The following is a 24,034-nucleotide window of genomic DNA, read 5'->3' as shown; positions in this document are numbered from 1 at the left end:
CTCCCTGAGGATCCCCATGCCACCAGGCACAGGTGGCACCTGGAACACCTCTCTCCCGACAGAGCGGAGGTGTGTGAAATGGGGAACAGCTGCACCAAGGCTCATTCCAAAGAGGAGCTGCAGGAGTGGATCCAGAGGGTGAAGGTTTCCATGAAGAAAAAGAAGCAAGCCATGAAGGATGGGCTCTTATCCTACCAGGACCGGCTCCTTGCTGAGTATCGGATGTGCTCCAACGAGGTGTTAATTGTGAGTTAATTGAGAGTTAATTGTGAGTGGTGGGCACAGGGTGGGAGCATTTTGGTCCCGCTATCACAGGATTATACTACTATCACAGGAATCTTCTGATGTGAGAACTTGGGAATGGAGCCCACTGATCACCTTCCTAATGGCGATGCAAAAAGGGATGTGGCTTCCTCCTCCCTTCATCTCTTTGGAGATGGGAGAGCCTGCTGGAGTACCCAAGCTATGCCATGGGTTCTCTTGCTTCCCAAGGCTGTGGCGTGGGGACTCAGAGCAGCGGTGGGTGAGGATGGAATATGAGGATGTCCTCTTGATCCCTCTTGGGAGGATGTAGAGTAAAGGCAAGGATAAAGGTGGCACTGTGGAGGGCTCTGAGGTGTGTCCTTGGGATGCTGCCTTCAATCCCTCTCCTCTCATGACTCCCCACAGATGGCTGAGCATGTTGAGGGTGTCCAAGTTGTGTGTGAGCAGCCTCTGCATGTGCAGCTGGAGGACAGGAAGAAGAAATACCAATGGCGGTTCAAGGTCCACTCTCAGGTAAGCTCAGACCTTTGGAGGGTTTTGTTTGGTTGGGGATTTTTATTTAGTTATTATTTCTGCAAGGGGCAGAAGGATGGGGATTTGGGCATGTTTAAATGAGAACATGTGTTGGGTATTGGGGAGCTGCTCAGGTGGTGCTTGCACTGGGGTTGTGTGCAGGGATTGCAGCCACTGTGTCTCCTGTCTTGTGCAGTGGTCCTGGGACAGACCTGGCTGCTCTCAACACCTTCCCTCTATCATCACAAATGACAACATTCAGCTGCTTTCCTGCCCAGGATTTTGTGGATGTTGGGGGCAAAAGCCTGTCTTCTTCAAAGTAGATTTCCCATTTACTGCACACTGGTTGATATTGAACTGAAACCTGAGGTTCTCTGAGACCTTAGACTAATTGCTGCGGGATTGGACGAGGAATAAGCTGTGGTGCAACTGACACGGTGTTTGGTTCCTCTAGCAGCTTTTTCTAGGAAATGCTGCTGGAACATCTCACCAGCTGCTGGGCTCTTCCCGTGGGCTGCCCTCACTGTGTCCTTGTCTTCTCCTGAATGGCAGATGCGTCTGCAGCACGTGGCCCTGCTGAAGCGGAAGCCTGGAGTCAACTTCTACTTCTCGGGGAATGGGCTTTCCCGGGGCCTGCAGTACCTTTGTGGGGAGCACGTGGCCACCGTGTCCTCCTCGCACCACACCGCACTGGTGGAGGTCAGCATGGAGTGCTGCACCCTGGGCATCTTCGAGCAGTGGGTGGTCTTTGACTTCGGCAAGCGCCCCGTCCTCATGCAGAAGATCAAGGTGAAGGTGGGCCGGCGGGAGACCCCCCAGCACATCCCCAGCACCAGGGACAGCAGCCGCCCCGTCAACTTTGTGCGCTGGGATCGGGGTAACCGGATCATCATTCCCAGCATGCCAAAGACTGATGAAGATGTGATTCTGCTGGCAAAGTACAAACCTCCTGCTCTGGCACTGGATTACCAAAGTGAGAGTAGTGCAGTCATTACCATCACCCGGCTCAACTATCGGGAGAGGATGCACAGCTTCCTCTTCCGTGAGGAAGAAGCTGAGCAGGCTCTGATTGCCAAGTAAGTGCCAGGCGTGGACCCTGTTGGGGTTCCCCTTCACTGGGGACCACAAGCCTGTTGCTAACCCTTGGGGCCACGCTGCTCTTGGGGTCTTTTGTCCATTCTGGGTTGGGTCTTGTGGTGTCTTCCCAGAAAACTGGAAACCTGCCAAGAAGGATGGCTTACTGTGTCTCATCCTGTGGCTGTGGATTATCTAGAGCATGGTTTCTGTCTGTATGTGCTTGGGGGGCTGGCAGACCCTCTCTGGGTGTAGGTGGCAATCCCCTCTCCATGGGGGAAGGCTCAGGAACTGACAGATCCTTTCTCTGCTCTTCATTTGGGTGTTTCCTCCTTTCAGACTCAACCTGCGTGTGCTCATCTCGCTGACCCCCATGCTGCAGAGCCTCTCCATGGGGGCGAAGTTTGCTCTCTCTGGGGAGCTGTTTGCTGAAGTGCCTACCCCCTACAACCTCTCCCCAGACACGGATGAGGGGTACCTGCTGAGCAGGTCTGTGCCCACCGCCTTCCTGGCGCTTGACCCACCTGTGAACAATCGGGTTTATGAAGTTTTTGTGGAGCATAAAGCCACCACGGAGAAGACCATCTGGCTACAGATACCTAGCAGATGCTGCTCGGAGCTGAACTTCAAGGCAAACACCTCCCACAAGGTGGAGATCCAGTTCCAAATAGACCAGCTGCTGTTCCGGCAGTGGCACCAGGCTGTGGACCACCTGTTGGATGAGAAGCTGGTCCTGCCAGATGTTGCCAGTTGTTCCATCCCCTACTCTCTTGGGTCACCACAGAGAGGCAATAGCAAGCAGAAAAAAGCCATCTCCTTCATCACAGGCCAGCCGACCACCAGCCGGCAGGTGCCACCTCTGCTCATCTATGGGCCTTTCGGCACAGGGAAGACATTCACCTTGGCCATGGCCACCCTGGAGATCCTCAGGCAGCCCAATGCACGGGTGCTCATCTGCACCCACACAAACAGGTTAGCAGGGAAGGGGCAACAAGAGCTGTGGGCAAGCTGGTGCATTGCTCACTGAGGGGTTGAAGGGGAGACAAGGTGTATGAGCCGGAGGCGAGCTGCCCTTCAATTGCTTGTTTAAATAAATTAGTTTTTATTGAATTTGTCTTAAGCTGCTCTAGTTCTTGCTAGGAGGAAGCCTGGCATGGGTGGAAGTCTTTGTGGAAGAGGCAACACAGACTCACAGAATCCTTGAATGGTTAGGGTTGGGAAGGACATTACAGCTTGTCTTGTTCCAAGCCTTTCCCCTAGACCAGGTTGCTCCAAGTCCTGTCCACCCTGGCCTTGAACATTTAACATATTCCTGCCTCATGATAAAATGGGAATGTGGCTGGAAGGACAGTTTTCTCCAGCCTTTACTGTGTACTGAAACAAGTAGAAAGCTGCTGCCTGACCATGCTGGGATAATACTGTGCTCTAGATGCCCTTGAATACTGTTTGGCTCTGTGTACATGCCAATCTATTGACTTTTCCAGGGAGTCTGGGGAAGAGTAAATGCAGATCTGGTCTGAATGCCATTGGATCTGCCTTCAGAGAAACCAGGCCAGGACTGTTAAAATTAGAGCAGTTACACTGAAAAGAGTGTCCACATCTGATCCTGCAGGCTGTTACTGCCTCAGTTTTTAATGCATAATAGATGGTGACTGCTAATCTTAGCCTGTTCCAGGCTGTTTGCTTGCACGGAAGCTTCTCCTGTAAGTCTTGTCTCACCCGTGGATGGGAATGCTTTGCTGTCAGAGGAGAGCTCCCTGTCACTTGGCTGGCCCAGGACAGCATCAGGGCCATAGGTTTTGTTGGGCACATCACATTTTTCCATAAGTGTTTCAAGAGATGTTGTAGTCCCAAATACCAGTTCCTATTTTAAATCATACTATTGAAAGAAGCTGGGAATTGGTGGCTGCGTAGGCACTGGTTCCTTTGTGCAGTTGTAAATGTCTGCTGTGACAAGTGTGGTGTCACCAGAGCCAGGAGAGAAACTGGATGTGTGCTGCAGAATGTGAGAGAACTTTATGTCACAGAATTTAGGAACAGCACCAACAATTCCTTGATGCTTTTCCCTTTTGTTGCCCTCCAGCGCTGCTGACATTTACATCCGGGAGTATTTTCACAACTACGTGACCACGGGGCATCCATGGGCTGTTCCCCTGCGGATCATCTCCCCCGACCGGTCCATCAACATGACGGACCCCATCACCCAGATGTACTGCTGCCTCTCGCCAGACCAGCGCTCCTTCCGCCACCCCACGCAGGCCGAGATTGATAAGCACCACATCATTATCACCACCTCCATGCTATCCAAGGACTTGAAGGTCCCCCGAGGCTACTTCACCCACATCATGATCGACGAGGCTGCGCAGATGCTGGAGTGCGAAGCTTTGGTTCCGCTCTCTTACGCCACTTTTGACACCCGCATTGTCCTGGCTGGGGACCACATGCAGATAACCCCAAAGCTGTTCAGTGTTGGGAGTGGGCAATCTGCTGATCACACCCTCTTGAACCGGCTCTTCCAGTTCTACCAGAGGGAGAGGCATGAGGTGGCCATGAAGAGCAGGATCATCTTCAATGAGAATTACCGTTCCACGGCCGGAATTATTGAGTTCATCTCCAAGCACTTCTACATCGGCAATGGCAATGCTATCCAAGCCAGTGGGAACATCCCACCCCATCCCGAAATTTATCCCCTCATGTTCTGCCATGTGTCTGGTGTGGCTGAAAGGGATATCTCTATGATTTCTTGGCAAAATGTCTCCGAGATAATACAAGTGATTGAGAAAGTGAAGGAGATCTATCAGAGGTGGCCAGATGAGTGGGGTGTCCAGGACCTGAAGAAAATCTGTGTGGTCTCCCATGGGACGCAGGTGCGTAGAGGAATCCTGCATTCCACCTGAGGGGGCTGTGCCTGCACTGCTGACTAAACATTCCCTAAGAAAGACCTTTTAATCTATTTATTATTATTTGTGCTAGTAAAAATAAGAAATCTGGGGTCTCACGTGCATTCAGTGTTTTTTTTAGGCACTCTCCATTTGTGGGAGAGTTCCACTGTGGAATCTCCAGTGTGTCCTGGGTGGTTGGTGCAAAGATGGTGGGATGACTTAGTTAAACTCCTCTGTCAGCCTCTTCTAAACAGGTTAATGACAGGGCAGTGGGAGCTCTGGCTGAAGTCAGCCCAGAAATGTGGCTGCTTTCAAGTAATTTGGAGAATCTGCAGCTGGGCAGGATGAGGGACCCTGGTGCTTGGGGGGCATTTCTGAGCTGAGTTCAGTTGTGCCTCTTTCTTACCAGGTTTCTGCAACAAGACAAGAGCTGAGGAAAAATCATCTACAAGATGTGGTGGTGGAAAACTACGAAAATTTGCCAGGTTTGTGTCTTGTGCAATAGTTCCTCATGCCTGGCTGCATTTTGGGGTCTTTTGTGTGTGTTATGCACAGCTTTTGCAGTCATGCTGGTGGACAGGAGGGTCCAGAGCAACTACAGCCACTGTGTAACAGGGAGCGGGGAGAGACATTGGGGTGTTAGCAGAGGAGCTTCCAACATCTTTACATTTTCCTCCTTGTTAAAATACAAAATATTGGCTATTGTGGAAAAATACTGTCTGGGAGGTGCTGCCAGGCAGAGCTCCCCTGCCCTCGCCATGTCCCTCCCACCAATGCAGTCCACCTAACACCAATTAGGAGGGAGTGTCTGGAACTCCTTTGGCTGATTTCCATTCCTTTTGGGTTGGTAGATCTTTGATTTTGTCTTTTCCTGAGTGAATAAGATTTCACACCGAATTAAATCTGCAGCCAGTTGTCAACTCATTTCAAATATATGGATGTTTCTTTGTAGGAGGGTAGAAACCCTGTAAGTGCCATCCCAGAGACTTGAGTATGTGTGAATCATGTGAAGCCCTAAGTACCAGTGAGGGAGGCGGGTGACAGAAGGGAATTGAAACCAGGATGGCTACCAATCACAGAACAGCTCACTAGAGGAGGAGTCTCCTGCTCTGGATGACAAGAGAGGGATAAGGCTGATTTTGTCCTCAAGGACTTAGTTTATGACTCATCCGTGTTTTCATTATCTTTTTTTTTTATTTTTTTATTGTGCAGCTGGGACTCCTCCTGGTGAGAATAACTTCCCCCGGGGGTGTTTGTGATCTCCACACCCTTTCTTTAAAGCCTCTTCCCAGCTCTGACATCACTAGGATGCCTCTTGTTGGTTATTATTTGTTGTGTGATCAGCACAACTCTTCCTGAGGGGAGAGGGATCCTTGCAAATGATCACTGCTCTTGTTCCTGCAAGACCCTCAGTTCCTCAGGGAATTTGAGATTCACAGCAAACTTTTCCCGTGTTTGCAAGGAGGGGCTGCTGGTGGCACTGGGCACACCGGGCTACTCTCTGGGTGCTCATGGCTGCATTGCCCAAGTGATCTGTCTTTATCCCATCTCCAAGCTGTCCTTTCCTCCCTGGTGTGTGGGTGGTGGTGCCTTGTGATGTCCACCCTGGTTCATCCACAGAGGATCTCATGATCACCAAGAGCTGCTTTACCCACACTGGGTGACCCCCACATTGCAGCTGAGCGAGGTTACATCAGTCCATGGCCATGTGACACAGTATAGACAGGTGACAGCCAGGCAGGGTCTTCCCTGTTGGGTTCTCATGGGTGACTTTTCCCTTGTCTCCTCTGGTGCAGGGCGTGAGTTTCGAGTCATAATCATCAGCACAGTCCACACCAGCGAGAGCCTGCGTGTCTCAGCCTCCCACCACCTCGAGTTCTTCAACGAGGCCAGAGTGCTCAACACCATCATGACCCGGGCTCAGTCGCTGGTGGCTGTGGTGGGGGACGCCGTGGCCTTGTGCTCCCACGGCCAGTGCAGCAAAGTATGGAAACGGTTCATCCAGCAGTGCATTGATAATGGAAGCATCTTCCCAGAGAATCTGACAATGGCTCAGATCAAACAGGCTGCGTGTGACAAGGAGAGCTGGAGCAGGAGCCTGGAGGGGGATGAGGAAGACTGTGACACAGACTCCTTGAGCTCTGAGGGTGAGAGCATGAATCCTGATGATCCCATCCTCCAGGAGCTCTTAGATGAGAGCAAGAACATGCTGGTGACAGTGTCTGATGAAGGGCTGCTGAATGTGAAGTCTGAGGCTTCAAACCAGTGGAAAGACAAGTGGGAGTATGTCAGCTTCTCTTCTCAGATGATGCAGCAGTACCTGCATATGCACCCGCAAATGTACAAGAGGTGCGAGCTGGTCAAAGAGGCGTTCGACAGAGCTTCTGCCTTCACCCTCAATGACTCCCCTGCCATGAACATCCAGATCAAAGGCAGAGTTAACTGTGGGACGGCCTTCACTGGGGACGAGGTGCTGGTGGAAATCCTGCAGAACAGCACAGGCAACAGCAGCAGCCACCGCCCACAGGGGAGGGTGGTGGGCATCCTGAAGCGTGCCGAGAGAGAACGGACCTTCATCTGCATGATGGATGAGTTTGATCCCCGTGTGATGATACCCATTGATCCCACTGTCACAAAAATATTTGTCCCGGGGCTGAAGGAGAAACCCAATGTCATTCCCATCCGCAGGCTTGTCAATGGGAAGTACAAAGTGGTCAGCTGTGAGAAAATCAGCCAGGAGACAAGGAGGTGCCAGTTCTTCTGTGTCCAGGTCATCTCCTGGCGGGAAGGGTTTTACTACCCCTTGGGGATAATAACAGAGATCCTGCAGGCAGCACTGACTTTGGAAGAAGGCTTAAAGATCCTTGCCTTGGAGTATGGCTTGGAGAACAAATACCCAGCTGCTGTCACCAGAGAGACAGCCAAATACACCTCCAACAGCAACATAAACCTCACCAAGGAAGCTCTGAAGGACTGTCGGAATTACATGACCTTCACTATTGACCCCCAAGGTGCCAGGGATTTGGACGATGCTATCAGCATCAGGGATCTTGGGCGTCACTATGAGGTTGGGATCCACATTGCAGATGTGGCTGGCATAATTCCCAAAGGGAGTGCCTTGGATCTGGAAGCAAAGAAGCGAGGTGTGACCTACTATGCTCCCAACCAGGAGCCTCTGTGCATGTTCCCACCCAAAATCAGCCAAGATGTCTGCAGCCTCCTGCCGCAGAAGGATCGACGGGTGATCTCCCTGTTCGTCACTGTAGAGAAGGAGACTGATCAGATGTTAAAGGGAATCTTCACCATCTCCGTGATCCGCTCGGACAGGCAGCTGTCCTACGAAGAGGCAGAGCTCTGCATTAAGAACTGCTACAGGGGAGCAGCAAAGGCCCTTCGTTTTGATACCCTGGAGGACTGCATAGCTGTGGCTTATCACTTCTCCAGGATCCATCGGAAGTTTCGGCTGCAGGAGGACTGTTTCTATGACCGGCTGGATGAGGAAAGTTCCCCAGGTAACAGGGGGTCCCATCAGATGATAGAGGAGTTAATGATCATGTTCAATAGTTTTGTGGCTGAGTTCCTCACCAATCAGGAGGTGACCAGAAATGTCACTCCTCTCCGGTGTCAGTGTGAGCCAAGCCTTACACAGCTGTCACAAATGAAAGACAAGTACAGCCACATCATTCCTTTGTCCATCCATCTCTTACATCACCTGGGAGAAATGCCTCCTGGACAAGACTCCCCTAAAAATGTGGAGTTCAGTCTTCTGGACCCCATCTGGGAGCACTTGCAGTCAGCTGCTAATGCCCATGACTTCCAGAAGATGCTCGACCTCGTTGTCACTGATGACATCCACCCAAAGCTGGCCCCAGTGGTGCTGGAGTTCAGGAGACTGCTCAGCCGCTCCTACTTCTGTCGCTCCAACTCCACTGTCCAGTCTAAGGCAGGCCATTACTCCCTGCATGTTGACTCCTACACCTGGGCCTCCTCTCCCATCCGCCGCTACGTGGATGTCGTGGTCCAGCGGCACCTGCACTCTGTGCTCCGCAAGAAGCCCCTCATCTATTCTGCGGACGACATTGAGTTTCTCTGTCACGACTTCAACAGGAAGAATACCCAGGCGATGACGTACGAGAAGAGAGCCCACTCCCTGCAGATGGCCTGCCAGCTGAAGGACCAAGTCCTGCAGAAGATTGCCTTTGTGGTGGATATCGAAGAGATGAGCAGGTTTTTTAAAGCCCTGTTTCCCCTGAACAATGAGAGTCTTCCGGATCCCCAGAGAATTAGTTACAGATCCCTTCAGCTGATAGAGCAGCCTGTGTTCATCCAGCAGCGCAGCAGCATCAGGCTGACCTGGAAGAGGAGGATGTACTCTGCAGAGACAAAGGAGCAGAGCCTGCGGGAAGGACCCCTCTGCGACAAGAGCGTCACCCTCTTCCGCACCCAGACGTGGCAAGACGTGCTCACGGCCATCAGGAACGAAGAGTTTGACAAGGCCGCGTCCCTCCTGCGGCAGAGCAAGGAGCTGTACCACCGGCACATAGGCTGGGTGCGGAAAAGCTCCTGCTCCCACTACATGGAGCTGTCCCTGGAGCTGAGTGCCGGTGACGCGCTGTGGTTCCAGCTCACCACCGACGTCAGCCGCGGCTTCCTGGTGCCCTTTGTGCAGCTGTGGTGTGTCACACCGGGGTTTGAGGTCTGCCTGCAGCACATGGAGAAGCCAATCGACTGCTTCTCGGCCTATGCCACGCTGCCGTCCAAGGACAGGTACAAGAACCCGACGGAGTACAACAAGGTGTGGATGCCCATGAGTGCCATGGAGTCTGCGTCGTGTGCCGTGGCTGAGAACGACTCGATTGTCCTCCATGATATTAAAATAAAGTGGGCAAAGCAAAGGACAAGCAAAGGACAGCTGCAAGGGAGCTTTATGCTGAACAAGAAGTGGTTGGAGGACTGCTCCATTGAAGTGGACTTCTTAAACTGTTACCTGTGCATTCGTTTAGGTGGGCTTAAGCTTCCCAACAGCCCCCAGAATACTGAGGAATGCCTTAGCCATGGCCTCCAGAACCTATCTTTGCTTGACAATGGCAAATTGGAGAACAAACTTGTGGTTGATCCTGATACCTACACCTGGGTGGCTCACGGGGTCACAGAGGAGTTCAATGATGATGACAAGCTGGACAGGTCTGCTCAGCAGACTATGAATTTTTACATCCACTATATGTCTATGGAGACCATCCCTGTGGAGGTCTTACAGGATTCTGCCAGGTTCACGGTGGAGCTCATTCCAAAGATGCTGCCAGACATGTAAGTGTGCTCTGGTTCACCTGGCATCCCACAGGACCCCTCTGCTGCACCCCCATGGGCTTTTCTCACTGCTGTGGCTGATCCCCTGAAAAACCTGCCCTTATCTTTATTCTGACTGGCCATACTGTTGGGCTGTGTGTCTCTGGGGATTGTGGCAGCATTCCTTGGGTCTGCTCTCCAGAGGCTATCATGCTCTTCTGGTTGTCCCTTAGAATGGGGAGATAGGGGAAGGTGCTGAAATTTCCCTCAGGACCAGCTTCTTATATTACTAGGTTGCTGCAATATGTGTTATAAAAGGCCAAGTGAAGCTCTGGAGTGGGGTTTGCTTAGAAGAGCTCCCTGATTTCCAAATCATTCCCCTTTGTTGTTGCTGCAAAACAAGTTCTGCTTTTTTTAAATCAGAGCTGATGTTTAGTTTGCCCTTCCTCATACACAGCAAAGGCTGCTATGCACCCCCAATGCTGTAGCATTCTCAGGGCAGAATATGCTTCCTGTTCCATCATGAATTTTAGGAAACATTGGAAGCTAATCCAGTAAAAGGGAGTGGGCCATAACAAAACAGAGTTGGGACAGTAGTTTTGTTCCTTGCTCTCAACATCTTTACAGGCTCAGTTCTTCAGTAAGTTGAGAGATGGTCCCAGATGCAGAGGAACAGAGTTAAGTTAAAGTTATTTGTGGTTTAAGTTCTTTGTGGAAGGAGTTAATGCAATAACAAAGCAGAGAGAAAGAATAAGTAAAGCTGTTATGCAAAGCTGAATTACTACTTTTGCTATTTTATGCTACATTCCATTCATTCCTATTTTTCCTTGTCTGTCAGACGGAAAGAAAAAGCACTTTGGAGGCTCAAGTATGCCTCTGATCTTGCTAAAAGCATCGCCCTGGGCCACGAACCTCCTCAAAAACGTAAGTGCAAATATTAACCTTTCTTACCTTGTGGCTACTTGCTTCTGGCCAGGCAGGTGCCCTGGCAGTTTCTGTGGGCCCTTGCCATAGGGCTGATGCTCCCACACCAGGAGGTTCCCCTGACAAGGGGATGAGAGGAGCTGCTGTGTAATTTGGGATGCCCTGCTGGTGGCTGGCACAGCTGAGAGTGTCATCCCCAGGACAGACAGACGTGGTTCATGGGCAGAGTATCTTGGCATGGGATGAGGATTATTTCTAGGTGGTCTTGTAATGGACCATCACTAGGTACCTGCTGCACCCTCTTGCTGAATCACTTCTGTGCTGCCCTCAGTAACTTACTTTAAATTTGTTTTCTTGGCTCTTTGCTGTAACAGTGACAACATCCAGATTTCTGCAGCAAAATTCCTTTGATATCCCTGGTAACAGCTGGAAACTTAACAAGAGTCAGAAACAGGCTGTTCTGGATGCTCTAAAAAAATCCTTCATGCTCATCCAAGGCCCACCAGGTAAGGGGGGACAGCAGAACACTCCTGCTGTGGTATGGATGGCAGGTGAGAACTGATCTGCTGCTTTCCATAGGACCCTCGGTGAGCCAGGACAAGGGAACGTGGGCTGGCATCACCTACAGCTGTGCAAGGCAGTCCCCTCCATTCTTGATTTTGTGGCTCATCAGCTGGATGCTGATCCAGAGCATGTGTTGTGGTTAAAATGTTCTCAGCATACTCCTTTTTTTTTTCTAGGCACAGGGAAGACTGTTGTTGGAACTCACATTGTCTACTGGTTCCATAAACTGAATGAGGAGAGTGTTGAGAAGGACAAAACAGCATGCTTGGAAGATGAAAAGGACAAGAAGAGAAAGTGCATCTTGTACTGTGGCCCATCCAACAAGTCTGTTGATGTTGTTGCTGGTAACTATCATATCTTAAGCCCCTGAAGTGGCTTGTACTGGTGGGAGGGAGAACATGTGGTGTGGAGGGGCAGAAAGTGGGGCTGGTCCTTACAGAAGACCCTGCACTGTAGGGCGAGGACCAGTGGAGATGGGATGATGAGTGAGGGGCAGGGAGAGAGCATCACCAGTGCCTGCTGCTGTCTGAGCAGAGCTGCCTTCCTTCTCCAGAGATGCTGCTGAAGGTGAAGAACCTGAAACCACTGAGGGTTTATGGAGAGGCCATTGAGACAATGGAATTCCCATACCCAGGGAGCAACCGGAACATCTCCCGTAAATCCCTACGGGATGCAAAGCCAAAACATGAGCTCAGGTAGGACAGCATGGCCCTGCAGGCTCCTAGGATGCTGGGGAGAGGTAGCTTCTGCATCAGTAATGCTGAACAAACCAGAGCAAATAGTTTCATTCTACCACTGCAGAGCAGCACTATTAACCTGCTTTCTAAATAATTTGTAATTATTTTTTTCAAGTGAATGTGTACATTCTAATGTAGCACCTAGTCAGGAAATCCAAGTTGTTGAAAACTCCATAGATGTTTTCATCTCCTTCTGGAACAGCCCTGAATGTCTCTGACTTCATTCCTGCGTGCAGCTGCTAAAGGGAAGCAGTTGTATTTTATGTCCTCAAGTTGAATTATTTGGTGTACAAAGATGGGAAAGTCTGGCTGTGAGTTTTTTAGCTAATGGGGTTTCTCCACATAGGCAGGTGGTGTGGTCTGCTTCACTGTAGAAGAAATCACTCAGGTCTCAGTGTTGAGGGAAAATATTTATATATTGACTCTTTATTCAGCAAAATAATCCTGCATCATCGCATCCGGCGGGCGCCCAGCCCCTGCTGGGAGAAGATCTGTCACTTTGACGCTCGGGTGAGGAACAGAGAGGAGATCACAGAAGCTGAAACAAAGGAGTGAGTAGGAAGAGACCGTGGTGAGAGATGGCTGACTTTGGCTTTGTGTCACCTCTGAAGCACAGATTAATAAACTGTGTGTTCAGAATGGTGATAAAAAATGATGAGCTGGAGGTTACAGGTACAGCACAGAGCCTCAGAATCCCTTTTGCACTGGTGCTGTTGTCCATCTGAACCAAAATTCCTATTCTGCTTGTGTGACTCTTGTATCCTGCACCCAGACCCCCTGCCCTGTTGAGTTCAGGACAAAGTACATTTCCTACAGTGTCCATCCAAAGCCCTTTTCTGGGAAGACCAGCTCATCCTGGGGAGGGAAGTGAGGCCATAATCATTTGGGAAAGCACGACCTCTGCCTGGTTCCTGCATGAGGAATCTGAAGATGTTCCCTTATGCATAACCTGGTGTTTTCTGCATCAACACTAGGTACAAAAATTGGTTGTCACAAGGTCGCTCGTATCAGCTGGAGCGTCACGATGTCATCCTGTGCACCTGCTCTGTCTCATCTGCCAACGCCCTGGAGCAGCTCAATTTCAAGCAGATAATCATTGATGAGTGTGCCATGTCCACAGAGCCCGAGACCCTCATCCCCTTGGTCTGCCACCGCCGTGCTGAGAAGGTATGTCCCTGCCAAAGATGTCTCTGGGACAGCTGCTGAGGGCTCTCAAACCTTTTCCATCCTTTACCATGCTGCTCTTACAAGACCTGATAGGATTTTAAGGTTTGTGCTTCTTTATGGGGTGGGTTTTGCTGCCACTGAAAAAATATTCTGGCCCACGTACAAAGTATTCGTGTGACAAGAAGCATAGACACGGCTGGGGCTGTTCAACCTGGAGAAGAGAAGGGTCCAGGGAGACCTCAGAGCCTCTTACAGTGCCTAAAGGGGCTCCAAAAGCAATGGAGAGGGACTTTGGACAAGAGCATGGAGTGACAGGACAAGGAGGAATAGCTTCACACTGACAGAGGGCAGAGTTCCATTAGATATTGGGAAGAAAGTCTTCCCTGAGAGGATGGTGAGGCTTTGGCAGAGGTTGCCCAGGAAGCTGTGGCTGCCCCATCCTTGGAAATGTTCAAGGACAGGTTGGACAGGACTTGGGGCAGTCTGGTCTAGTGGAAGGTGTCACTGCCCATGGCACGGGGTTGGAAAGAGGTGAGCATTAAGGTTCCTTCAAACCCAAACCATTCTGTGATTCCGGAATTCTATGGTTCTTTGTTTTCCTCCCATCAGATGGAAACGTTATCTAGAACAGGATATTTATATCATGTCCAATGTGGTCTTTGGCTGAGGTTGCTGTAAACGGAACATAAATAGGTAGCACTGAATGTCTGTGCACAAACAGCCTTTCAAAGAGCTGATGGCCTTTGCAGTGCCACCACCTCGCAGCTGAGGAGTCTGCTCTTCCTTCCAGGTTGTTCTGCTGGGGGATCACAAACAGCTGCGGCCGGTGGTTAACAACGATGTCTGCAAGAGTCTTGGCATGGAGATGTCTCTATTTGAGCGCTACCAGGGACAGGCGTGGATGCTGGACACGCAGTACCGCATGGTGAGGCCCTCCCGTGGGTTGCTTTCTCTCCATCACAGAAAATCGAGGCTTGCCCTAAGCAGCAGATAGTCTCCATTAGTGCTTCCCCTTCCTAGACACAGGACTATATCTAGGAATATGCCAGTGCCAGTTCCAGGTGAATGGCACTGTGGGTGAAGCCTGCCCAGAAAGATGCTGCAGGCTGAGAAGCTCCTTGGGTTTCATTCACCTCAATTTCCTCCCTTTTCTCTGCCAGCACAAGAGCATTTGTGAGTTCCCATCCCAGGAGTTCTATGAAAGGCGGCTGAGAACAAGTTCTCAGCTTGTTCAGAAGCCCAGCATGCTCCACCATAGAGATAACAACTGCTGCCCCATCATCTTCGGGCACGTGGAAGGGAAGGAGCACTCCCTCATGATTTCTACTGAGGAAGGAAACGAGAACTCCAAAGCTAACCTGGAGGAAGTGGCACACGCGGTGAGCAGGGTCCTGGGGAATTGCTGGGGGTGCAGAAGGGATGGTGTTGTGCTGGAATTGTGGAGGGATGGTAAAGATATAAAGATATAAAGATATAAAGATATAAAGATATAAAGATGAGTAGCGTCTGCCTGGTGCCTCCCGGGTCTGGAGCACACCAGGACGCCCCTGGGCAGGAACAGGTGTAGGGCAATGTGATCCTAAGGTCGGCACTGGGGAGGGTGCTGGGGTGCTCTTCCCCCCGGCTCCGCTGGCAGGTGAGCAGGACTCTGGTCCCCCCAGGTGAGGATTGCCAAGCAGCTGACACTAGATGGCACCATCCGGCCGGACAGCATCGCCATCCTCAGCCCCTACAGTGCCCAGGTGTCCGAGATCAACAAGAGCCTCCAGAGGGAGGGCATCCGCGGCGTGACCGTCTGCACCATCATGAAGAGTCAAGGTGAGGGGATGGGAAGGGGAGGTTGGGTCTGTCCCCTCCTGCCTTCCTGAGATGCTCCTCACAGATACAGCCTTCAAGCAAACCCTACAGGGTCACTTCAGCCAGGGAAGACCAGATTTCTGGGTGATCTGTGATTATAATAAATCCTTTGGAAGCCTCTGGAGTTCTTGGGCAGGGTGAGGCTGCTGAATGCAGGAAGGTGGAGGGTCTCCAGTGGAAGATTTCTAGTGAAAGGCTCCCTGCCCATGTCAGGGAAGCTGGAACACAGAATGTTCCTTCCAAACAAAATCATTCTGTGATTCAGTGCTTCTATATCTGAGAAGGGTGTTAAAGAACTGTCAGAAGACAGTTCTCTTTGGAAAGCAATGATCAGGAGTCCAAAGCCTCCAGAGCTGGAGAAACCCAGAGGGTGGCAGCAGAGAAGTGAGTGGGATAGAGAAATGGCCAGATGCTTCCTTCTAAGAAAATCTGGTCTGCTTCCACTTTCTAGGAAGTGAATGGAAATACGTGATCCTGTCAACTGTACGCTCCTGCCCCCGGTCTGAGATCGATAGGAAGCCCACAAAGAGCTGGCAGAAGAAATACCTGGGGTTTATTACTGACCCAAACCAGGTCAATGTTGCCATCACACGAGCTCAGGAAGGACTCTGCATCATAGGTGGGTATCCTTGGATCATGCACAAGCCTTCAGGGGAATAGGATTCTCAGATAAAAGGGTGGTGATCCAAACTAGCACAACAAGTGGTCTTGCTTTATTCTTCTGCCCTTTAGTCTGGGCTTTTGAAACTGGGCAATCTGAGAAAAGCAGAGCTCATTCACAGCTTGAATACAAGCAAGTGTAGTTACTTTTTCACACTCATTGTTTTAGACCCTGTTGTTTCTGTTGCTTTCATGCTAGAGCTCTGTCCTAAGAAAAATCTGGCTGCTCATTTTGCTCCTAATCATGCAGGTGTAGGCTGTGATGTGTAGGGAAGCTGCTCATAGATATGACAGCATATCAGGGAGCTGGGATTTCACAGATATCTATGTCCCTGCAAGTGACCCAGCCCCCTTAGCTAGAGGTTATAGACAAAAATGGTCCCAGCCCAGCCTCTTCTGGCCACTAACCTGCTGTCCCCATCCCTGTGCCCACAGGGAACCGGTACCTCCTGGAGTGCAACCCTTTGTGGAGGAGACTGCTCCAGCATTACTACCAGCACAACAGCTACACTGCAGCCCAGGAGATTCGAGTCAGGAGGTCCTCAGCCATCTCCCGGTGAGGATAGGCCTCCTCTGCCTGAACTGCATTATGTGTGCCTTGGGAAGGACCAAAACTTTCCATTATTCAATGACCTACAAGAGCCAAATGCAGCAGGGGATCTGGGAGCTTCCTGCACCGTGACAACTCAGCTTCAGCATCTGCTTCAGCATCTTGAGCTGTTTTTAATCAGTGCAATCTTGGGCAGGAACTTTCAATTCTAGCAAACCAAAAAGGCATTGGAGATAGATGATGGGCATGTGACTTTACTGATGATGATACTATTTTTGTAACTGTAAGTTGCTCAGCAGAACCCTCATCCTACCTGCCACTGCAGCTGCAGTTTGGGGGGGCCAAATATTTATTCCAGCTGTCGGGATTGTACTTTGGGGATCAAATGCTCAGTCCTTTCATCAGGGTGGAATGACTGCATGCAGTGGAGTGGTACAGTAAGCTGCTGTTTGCCATGGAGGACCAAAGTTTCTGAGTACTGCCTTTCATTTTAAATTCAAGGACAGGAAATTTTTAAGACTTCTTATTTTTTACTTTTTTTTTTTTTTTTTTTAAGTGAAGGAGGAAAGCAACAAGAGATGCATGCACCACTCTTTGTCTAGCCAAAATGTTCTCTAAGCATGTAAATATCGCAACAGCAAGACCAAGGTGATTTTGTAAATAGATTTATGTGTTCTTTGTATGAAGGAGATTGTCCTCACCAGCATAAAGGCAACGAAAAGCGGGGACCTCTCCTACCAGGAAAAGTTGGGATTTGTCAGCCCATTTTAAACTGTTCAGAATTTTATTTGATATCTCCTGTTGATCCCCCCTCCCTTTCCTCCCCCACTTTTTTTAAAGCTGCTTTTAATTTATTAACTTTTAACTCCGTGAATTTGTTTCACAGCCTTATGGCCTGAGTTTTTAAGAGCAGTGAACGAGTGTATGTGTATAATGTATTTTTATATTTTCTGTAGCCAAACTGCTGTGAGCTGGAAGCTGTGGTTCATCAGAGAGGCTGCTTTCACCCGGTGACATGTGGCTGGTAGAGATGTATTGTGGTGAATGGTGCCCTCTGAGAATCACAGAGCTGCTTTTGGAAGCATGACAGTTTTGAGGGAGGGTGTCTTTTATCTCATTTCAATTCTGAATGTATGAAGTGCCTGCCTCGGCTCTCCCCAAGCCACATGCTTGGCTGTGCTTAGACATTCATGTGGGATGGAGCTGAGATGCAATCACACAAGTTTTCCTTGTGGCAGGGATCCCTGTGATGTCACAGCGCTGTGGCAGGAGGAATTTTGTCCTGTTTGCAACCGAAATCCAGCGTGGCTCTTTCTTGTGTGGAGGAATGGCAATAGGAAATCATTGTGTCTGGAAAAGTCTCCATTTACTGCTGTGTTTCTTCTACTGAATCTGTGTCAGACTTGATTCCAGAACCTATGGAGAGGTTTTGTTGTTCTCTTCCTAGTTTAAGCTACCTTCCTGCAGTCTGCCTTTGGGGGGTTTGAGCTGCATGCCAAAGACCACCCAAGCTTGCTCTTATCCTACCAAAGCATAAGAGTGGGCATATGGCTGGCATTCCATGAAGGATAAAAACCCATAGGAAGTATCTCCTGCTGGTTCTAAAGATGCTTGGTAAAAGCTGGTAGAGGTGTAAAATTCATTGTTCCTATTTGAAGTCATCCTGCGTGGGATCTTAAAAGATTCTGCACCAGCCTGATTAGCAAATATTATTGAAATTCCAAAATAAGATTGTCTGGGGATCATTCTGTGGACTATTGAAATGCAATCATCTAACTCAGATGCTATGGAGAATTGCAAAAAATGCTGGAATTGTTGGGATAACGACTTTAGCACAGTGCCAGCTTCATTTAACAATGGCACTTTGGTTCCTTTAGAACCAGTGGGTCTCATTTTCATGATCTCCTGTAAGTGAAGAGTTTCTCCCCTGGGTTTTGTGCTGATTATTTCATACAGGTAACACAAACAAGGAGACTCAACCCAGATTTAGTGGCTTAGTCAGTGCCCTTGGAGGGGGTTTGGCCAAGAGAGAGTCCTCATGAAGCAGGTCCCTTTGTCCTTAGTGGGGAAAAAAAGTGTTTATTTCTACTCCATGGAGGTAGAATGAAATGTTTTGCTTGATCACTTCTGTGTTACAAGACAATATACATGTTAATTTTTTATTTTTTTTTTTTCCTCTGAGGATGTATTTTTATAAGTGGTGATTAGGAAATGCACCCAAGCAGCAGTTACAGCCAGGCTGGGCCCTAGGGCTGCTGGTGCTGTCAGCAGGTTCCTGGAGAGCTGGTCATGCAATAGTCAGGGATAGCAGAAAGTGCAATTAAACTTTTTATAGACTGTAGTGACAGCTGAGTATCGTGTTCTTGTCCTTATGCTCACAGAGAGAATCATAGAAATCAATAGAGGAAAGACAGTTCAAATTAGCCTGGTTTCATTTGCACGCAGAGTTTTGAATTTACTTTTGGAAGAATTTTATGTTCAAGAAATATTCTTAAAATACCAAACTTTTGGTAATCCCAGTAGGAACACCCTGGAAGCATGGTGCCCAGGGCGTCTGTTCAGTCACAGGCTCTGTGTTCTCCACAGACAGAGACAAAAGCACATGGCTGCAGGACACAAATGTCAGTTCATCCAACAGCATTAACTTAATTTCCTCAGCACTAGCTAGAGCTGGAGCACAAATTGAACAAGGGGAACCTGTGCAGGCAGCCAGTAGTGAGCCCAGCATCAGGCTGGCTGGACTGTTTTTAAGGATTTGGACAGATCTGTGTAGGACAATCAATTTACTGCAATAAATTGTTGGGTTTTTTAAAACTAGAAATGAAATGTCAAGTGGCATGAAGTCTGAATTAAGGAACTTGAAATGGGGCAGGTTTTTATCTTTTGTATGTCTGTGACTTGCAGCAAACCTCAAATGACCTTTTGGATACAAATATTTTTATCTGCTTTGACTGTTCATAAGAATGAACCTCAACATTCCTTTTTTGATATTTAAGCCATAATTGTAAAAATGATTTGAATTTATTTAAATAATAAATTTTATTATGAAAAGGTCTATTTATGTGATGGTTTGACTAGAATCTGTGTGGGAACAGCTCTGTTTGGACTGAATCAAATGATAAAAAAGAAAATTAACATTAATTGCAGGTTTTAGGCAGAAAAATAATTTTTTACATATTGATGTATTACCCTTCCCTGTTTGCTGGGAGGCTTGGGGATTATTAATTGTTGGGTTTTGGCTGTTTGTTTGTTGTTTTTTTTTATTAAAGTGATCTTTCCATGCACTATAGGGGGTAAAGTCATGCTTAGGTACTTACATGGCATAGGGTGTAGAGGGTGAGAGAAACCAGTGATGGACATAAGTCTGGGGAGGTGATTTGAAGAGCTTAAGAGTTCAGGTATTTTGGAGGAAGAACAATAAAAACCCAAAACATCGTTGGAAGAAGCTGACACTGAGTTTCACATCTTTCAGTGTATGGAAAGCACTGGATGGCAGAGATGCTTCTGTCTCCTGTGCTCTGCTTTGGAGGTGTCCTGCAAGATTTCCTGGTTCTGGCTGCTCCCACCTGTTGCCTCTGGCAGTGGGACAAAAGTGTTGAGTCCCAAATGCTGCCTAAAGATGTTCTTTTTTGCAGAAAATTTCAAATGGCTTACTGCTAACCTGGAAAGATTTTGGGAAGGCACCTGTACAATTGCTATTGAAAACGGAACTAGTTTGATTTTAAGCAAACTGTTTAAACAATTTATTTTTAATTACTCTTACTCATCTTTTTCATTAAACCATTAAACTGGGGGAGTCGGTCTCGAGAGCCGCCTCATCAGGCTGCGGTTGGGGGCTTCTTTGGTGTCTTCAGTAGGGTGAGTTTTTGTCTTCAATACAATGCAGTCGTGCCACTGCGAATAGACGAGCGTGTGAGTGTCGGATCTCCTCACTTTGAACTCATACAACCTGCCAGGCAGCAGGTGGTTGATTACACACGGGTTGGAGATGACTTCCTGGGTCCGACCGTATCCTGGCTCTGTCTGACTGTCATCTGTCACGAGCTTGATCTCCAGCTGCCATCGTTCAAGGTGTGACTCCTGACTTTCAGTGAACCATTTGAGCTGGGCCCAGGTCTGGCATGCAAACGACTCTATCCGATCAAAAATCGGCGGCTTCTTAGTATAGATAGAAAAATTAATGGGAGGGTGTAGAGCACCTCCAAGATGTATCTGTGACACCAAACTATGCTTGACATGGAGCTTCCTTGGCTCCTCCAAGGAGATGAGCTTATTGAAAAACATGGAGAGCTTGAGCACTCTCTTTATATTCAAGTCCCACTGGGAGAGGAAAGTTTCCACGTCACAGATCTGTACGTAACGGCTGAGCTCCTCCCGACCTCGTTCCAACTGTTCCAACAGCTCAGTTAAAAGTGCCAGCTGGATTTCAGTCTGTTTTTTTCCCACCTTCTTGATCTTCTGTAATTGGCAGGGGTTTGCTATTTGCAAGATGTCAGCAAAAATCATCATATTGTTCTGGTCTCTCACGCACACGTGTCTGGGTTCAAACTTCAAGTAAAAGTAACACTTCTTCAGAAGATGAACTTTGTTCCAGTGGTACTGGAGGTGGTGGGGGTTCAGGTCAGAGCGCAGGAAATCCAGAACAAGGTTTTTGTTTCTCAGGTACTGCTCCATGCTGGCATTGTCATCCTGTTCTTCTCTGGGTGCTGTACTGTCCGAAGTGGTTTCAGACTCATGCGAAACCTTAGCCATGTTTCCAAAGCTTGGGTGCTGTGTAGGAAAGCAACAATAATAACATTAAGAACCAAAGGGAAAGCAGCTGTGAGGGAGTACAATCATGGCTGTGACTCTTCTCTCTTAATTAAAGCTTAGCTTATAAAGAACTGTCAGACTAGATGTAGTTTCAGAGGAATTATCCTTTATACTTGTATGGTTTCTAATGTTATGTATCCTCTACTTATATGTATTCCAACTGGTCTCCCTCTACCTGCCCTTGAGAGGTTCTACCTCTACTTAATAGATTCACTGACAGGAACTATTCTCTGATACACTCTGCCAAAATTTCTCCCTATCTTATTATCTTGTTTCATTTTAATTAGCTGCCTTTGTACTCCTGTAAGCAATTTCTTTCCATTCTTCTGCCTCTCTGGAGATGCCTATTTTTCTCTCTTTGTAATCTGCCAGGCTGTTGAGGTTTGAGGCCCATCTCCTCAGCCAGTTCCTACAGCTATATAATCACGTTGGTGACTCAAATTAACCCTCTGCCCCCACGTGAGCTGGAATGCAGCAGGCAGAACAACACAATCCACCCAGTGCCACCTCACAACAGCTTCCAAGAGGAATGACAGCGTTTTCCTTGTGCTTCTACCTTCACCAGTGGATTGACAGTAATAATCTGACAGTGTTTTCTGTGATGTGCTGCTTTCCCTATCTTTGGGTTCAGTTTGCATCATCTCAGACCATGAGGTCTATTTGCTTTTCTGCAATGTACAACAAGAGAATGACATAAATGTAAAGCACCTGTAAAGAGGTAACAGTTTGCTGTGGGGGTGTTTGGGCAGTGGTTCTTACAGCACCACTTTTGCTGGCTTAATCTTAGCTGTTTACAGGGTTCTGGAGTGAGGGGACAAGAGGGAATGACCTCAAACTGACAGAAGGCAGGGTTAGATGGGATATTAGGAAGAAATTCTTACTTGTGAGGGTGGTAAAGCTCTGGCACAGATTGCCCAGAGAAGCTGTGGCTGCCCCATCCCTGGAGGTGTTCAAGGCCAGGTTGGATGGGGCTTGGAGCAGCCTGGGATAGTGGAAGGTGTCCCTGTCCATGGCAGGGCATTGGAATGAAATAAGCTTCAAGGTCCTTTCTAACTCAAACCATTCTGGGATGATTTTATACTTCATTTACTGGCAAAAATGTGCCTTGGCTGATGGTGCCATCTGTGCCAAGGTGGAAGGTGTTTGTTGTGCTTTAGCTGAAGTGCCTGTGGCTCACACAGCTTATGTACCACAAACAACAATTAGCTAAATAAATGCCTGTGTCCCTGTTCTCAGTGACACTGTAATGAGAACTCAGATGGATATTTAGGTGGTTTTCACAAGCTGAATACACTTGATTTTAAAACAAAATAAATACAGTATTCTGAAACTAAGCTCTAATTGGGATATCTTCATTCTTACATGCCCTATAGAAGCTAGATAATGAGATCCACTTAACAAAGACATTTTTCTTGGTCTCATTTTCCCTAAATTCATAACAGAACTAATAACACTTCCTCATAGGAATTCCAAGCATTTGTAAACCTTTCAGCTGTCTGGCCCTGAGCTGCACCACAGTTTATAGTAAGTCACTCATTTGCAACTTTATCTTCCAAGAGAGCTGCCAACTAAAAGAAAAACAAGCTGTATTTCCTTTTCACGTTTTTCTTTCCACAAAAAACCCCCGACCTAAACCAAAGCAGTGCCAGCTCCCGGCATCGTGTATGAAGCAGCAGGACCAGCACATGTGCCAGGTGACATTCCCCACTCTTGGAGGGATTTGGCTCTGCCGAGCAATGTGTTTGCCCACAGACCGAGCTGTCATTGTGCTTGTTTTCCCTTGCTTTTTCCCGTGCTTTTACATCCCGGGTTTTTTTTGGTTTTTTCTTTCCCCTCCTGCCAGGGAGGGCGGGCTGCATTCCCTGCACTGCTGCTCTGTTTGCAGCCGGGGAGCGGGGGCTGCATCACCCAAGGAGGGGGCTCTGTGTTCACCCAGGCCGGGGTTTGGAGAGGTCCCGGGGGCTGCCCCCTCGGGCTCCGGCCCACCTTGTCAGGCCCCGGGAGCTGTGTCCAGGTGCTCCTCAGGCCCCGGGAGCTGTGTCCAGGTGCTCCGGTCCCGGCGCGGCCCGGCCGGATCCACCCGCGGCCCGGCCCGGCCAGGCCCGGCAGGACGCGGCCGTTGCCACGGCGACCCCTCGGCCTGGGGAGCTGCGGCCGAACCAGGACAAGCCCTGGAATCTTTCGTATCCTTCCCTCCGTAATTCACAGAATTGTTTGGGTCGGAAGGACTTTAAAGCTCATCCCGTTCCACGCCCCTGCCATGGGTAGCGATGGCAGTAAATCCCAGTAATCTCCTTCCCGGCCGCTTTCCCCCTCCCCGGTCCCTCGGACCTTCGGAGGCTTCAGGCTCGGTGACAGCGGGCGTCGTGGGGAGAGGGGACCTGCTCTGCCGTGCAACGAGACGTGTCTGCAGCGTCTGCTAAGTGCTGACATGGGGCAGCACACGGCACTCGATGCCCACCGCTGTGTCACAATGGCATGGTGGCACCGGGGAAGGTGGAATGTAACACGATGGAACCGTGATGGATTCACAGAATGGCTTGGGCTGGGAGGACCTTGGTCCACCCCCTGCATGGGCAGGGACACCTTCCACTGTCCCAGGCTGCTGCAAGCCAATCCAACCTGGCCTTAAGCACTTCCAGGGATGGGGTAGCCACAGCTTCTCTGGGCAATCTGTGCCAGAGCCTCACCACCCTCACAAGTAAGAATTTCTTCCTAATATCTGATCTAAATCTCAGATAAAG

At 49.0% G+C, this 24,034-nt stretch overlaps 2 protein-coding genes across 6 annotated transcripts in view; one reads left to right on the top strand and one right to left on the bottom strand.

Annotated features, from left to right (window-relative positions):
* Window positions 1-19,539, top strand: part of HELZ2 (helicase with zinc finger 2) — a 29,949-nt gene extending 10,410 nt beyond the window's left edge. For 2 of the 5 annotated variants that reach the window (XM_015647144.3, XM_015647142.1), the window contains exons 3-20: window positions 63-246; window positions 670-777; window positions 1,330-1,853; window positions 2,191-2,823; window positions 3,935-4,718; window positions 5,143-5,218; window positions 6,530-10,040; window positions 10,858-10,943; window positions 11,318-11,449; window positions 11,684-11,851; window positions 12,061-12,202; window positions 12,679-12,795; window positions 13,219-13,411; window positions 14,202-14,336; window positions 14,572-14,790; window positions 15,073-15,229; window positions 15,720-15,887; window positions 16,364-16,488. In XM_015647144.3, coding sequence (XP_015502630.1) covers window positions 63-246; window positions 670-777; window positions 1,330-1,853; window positions 2,191-2,823; window positions 3,935-4,718; window positions 5,143-5,218; window positions 6,530-10,040; window positions 10,858-10,943; window positions 11,318-11,449; window positions 11,684-11,851; window positions 12,061-12,202; window positions 12,679-12,795; window positions 13,219-13,411; window positions 14,202-14,336; window positions 14,572-14,790; window positions 15,073-15,229; window positions 15,720-15,887; window positions 16,364-16,488 — 7,462 coding nt within the window. Of the gene's footprint in view, window positions 1-62; window positions 247-669; window positions 778-1,231; window positions 1,854-2,190; window positions 2,824-3,934; window positions 4,719-5,142; window positions 5,219-6,529; window positions 10,041-10,857; window positions 10,944-11,317; window positions 11,450-11,683; window positions 11,852-12,060; window positions 12,203-12,678; window positions 12,796-13,218; window positions 13,412-14,201; window positions 14,337-14,571; window positions 14,791-15,072; window positions 15,230-15,719; window positions 15,888-16,363 lie in introns of those variants that run through there. The other 3 variants (XM_015647141.3, XM_015647146.2, XM_015647145.2) reach the window with 3 other exon arrangements.
* Window positions 19,540-20,261: 722 nt separating this feature from the next.
* FNDC11 (fibronectin type III domain containing 11) lies at window positions 20,262-23,492 on the bottom strand (the record flags this gene model as incomplete). Its single annotated transcript, XM_033519180.1, has 2 exons — window positions 20,262-21,248; window positions 23,277-23,492. Coding segments are annotated over 2 exons (1,203 nt in total), but the record flags the coding sequence as incomplete, so codon positions are not given.
* Between the last annotated feature and the right edge of the window lie 542 nt (window positions 23,493-24,034).

Source organism: Parus major, chromosome 20 (genome assembly GCF_001522545.3).
Source record: "Parus major isolate Abel chromosome 20, Parus_major1.1, whole genome shotgun sequence".
Classification (NCBI taxonomy): Eukaryota; Metazoa; Chordata; class Aves; order Passeriformes; family Paridae; genus Parus; species Parus major.
Note: the sequence above shows the minus strand (reverse complement) of the source record. Positions and strands in the feature narration are given on the sequence as shown.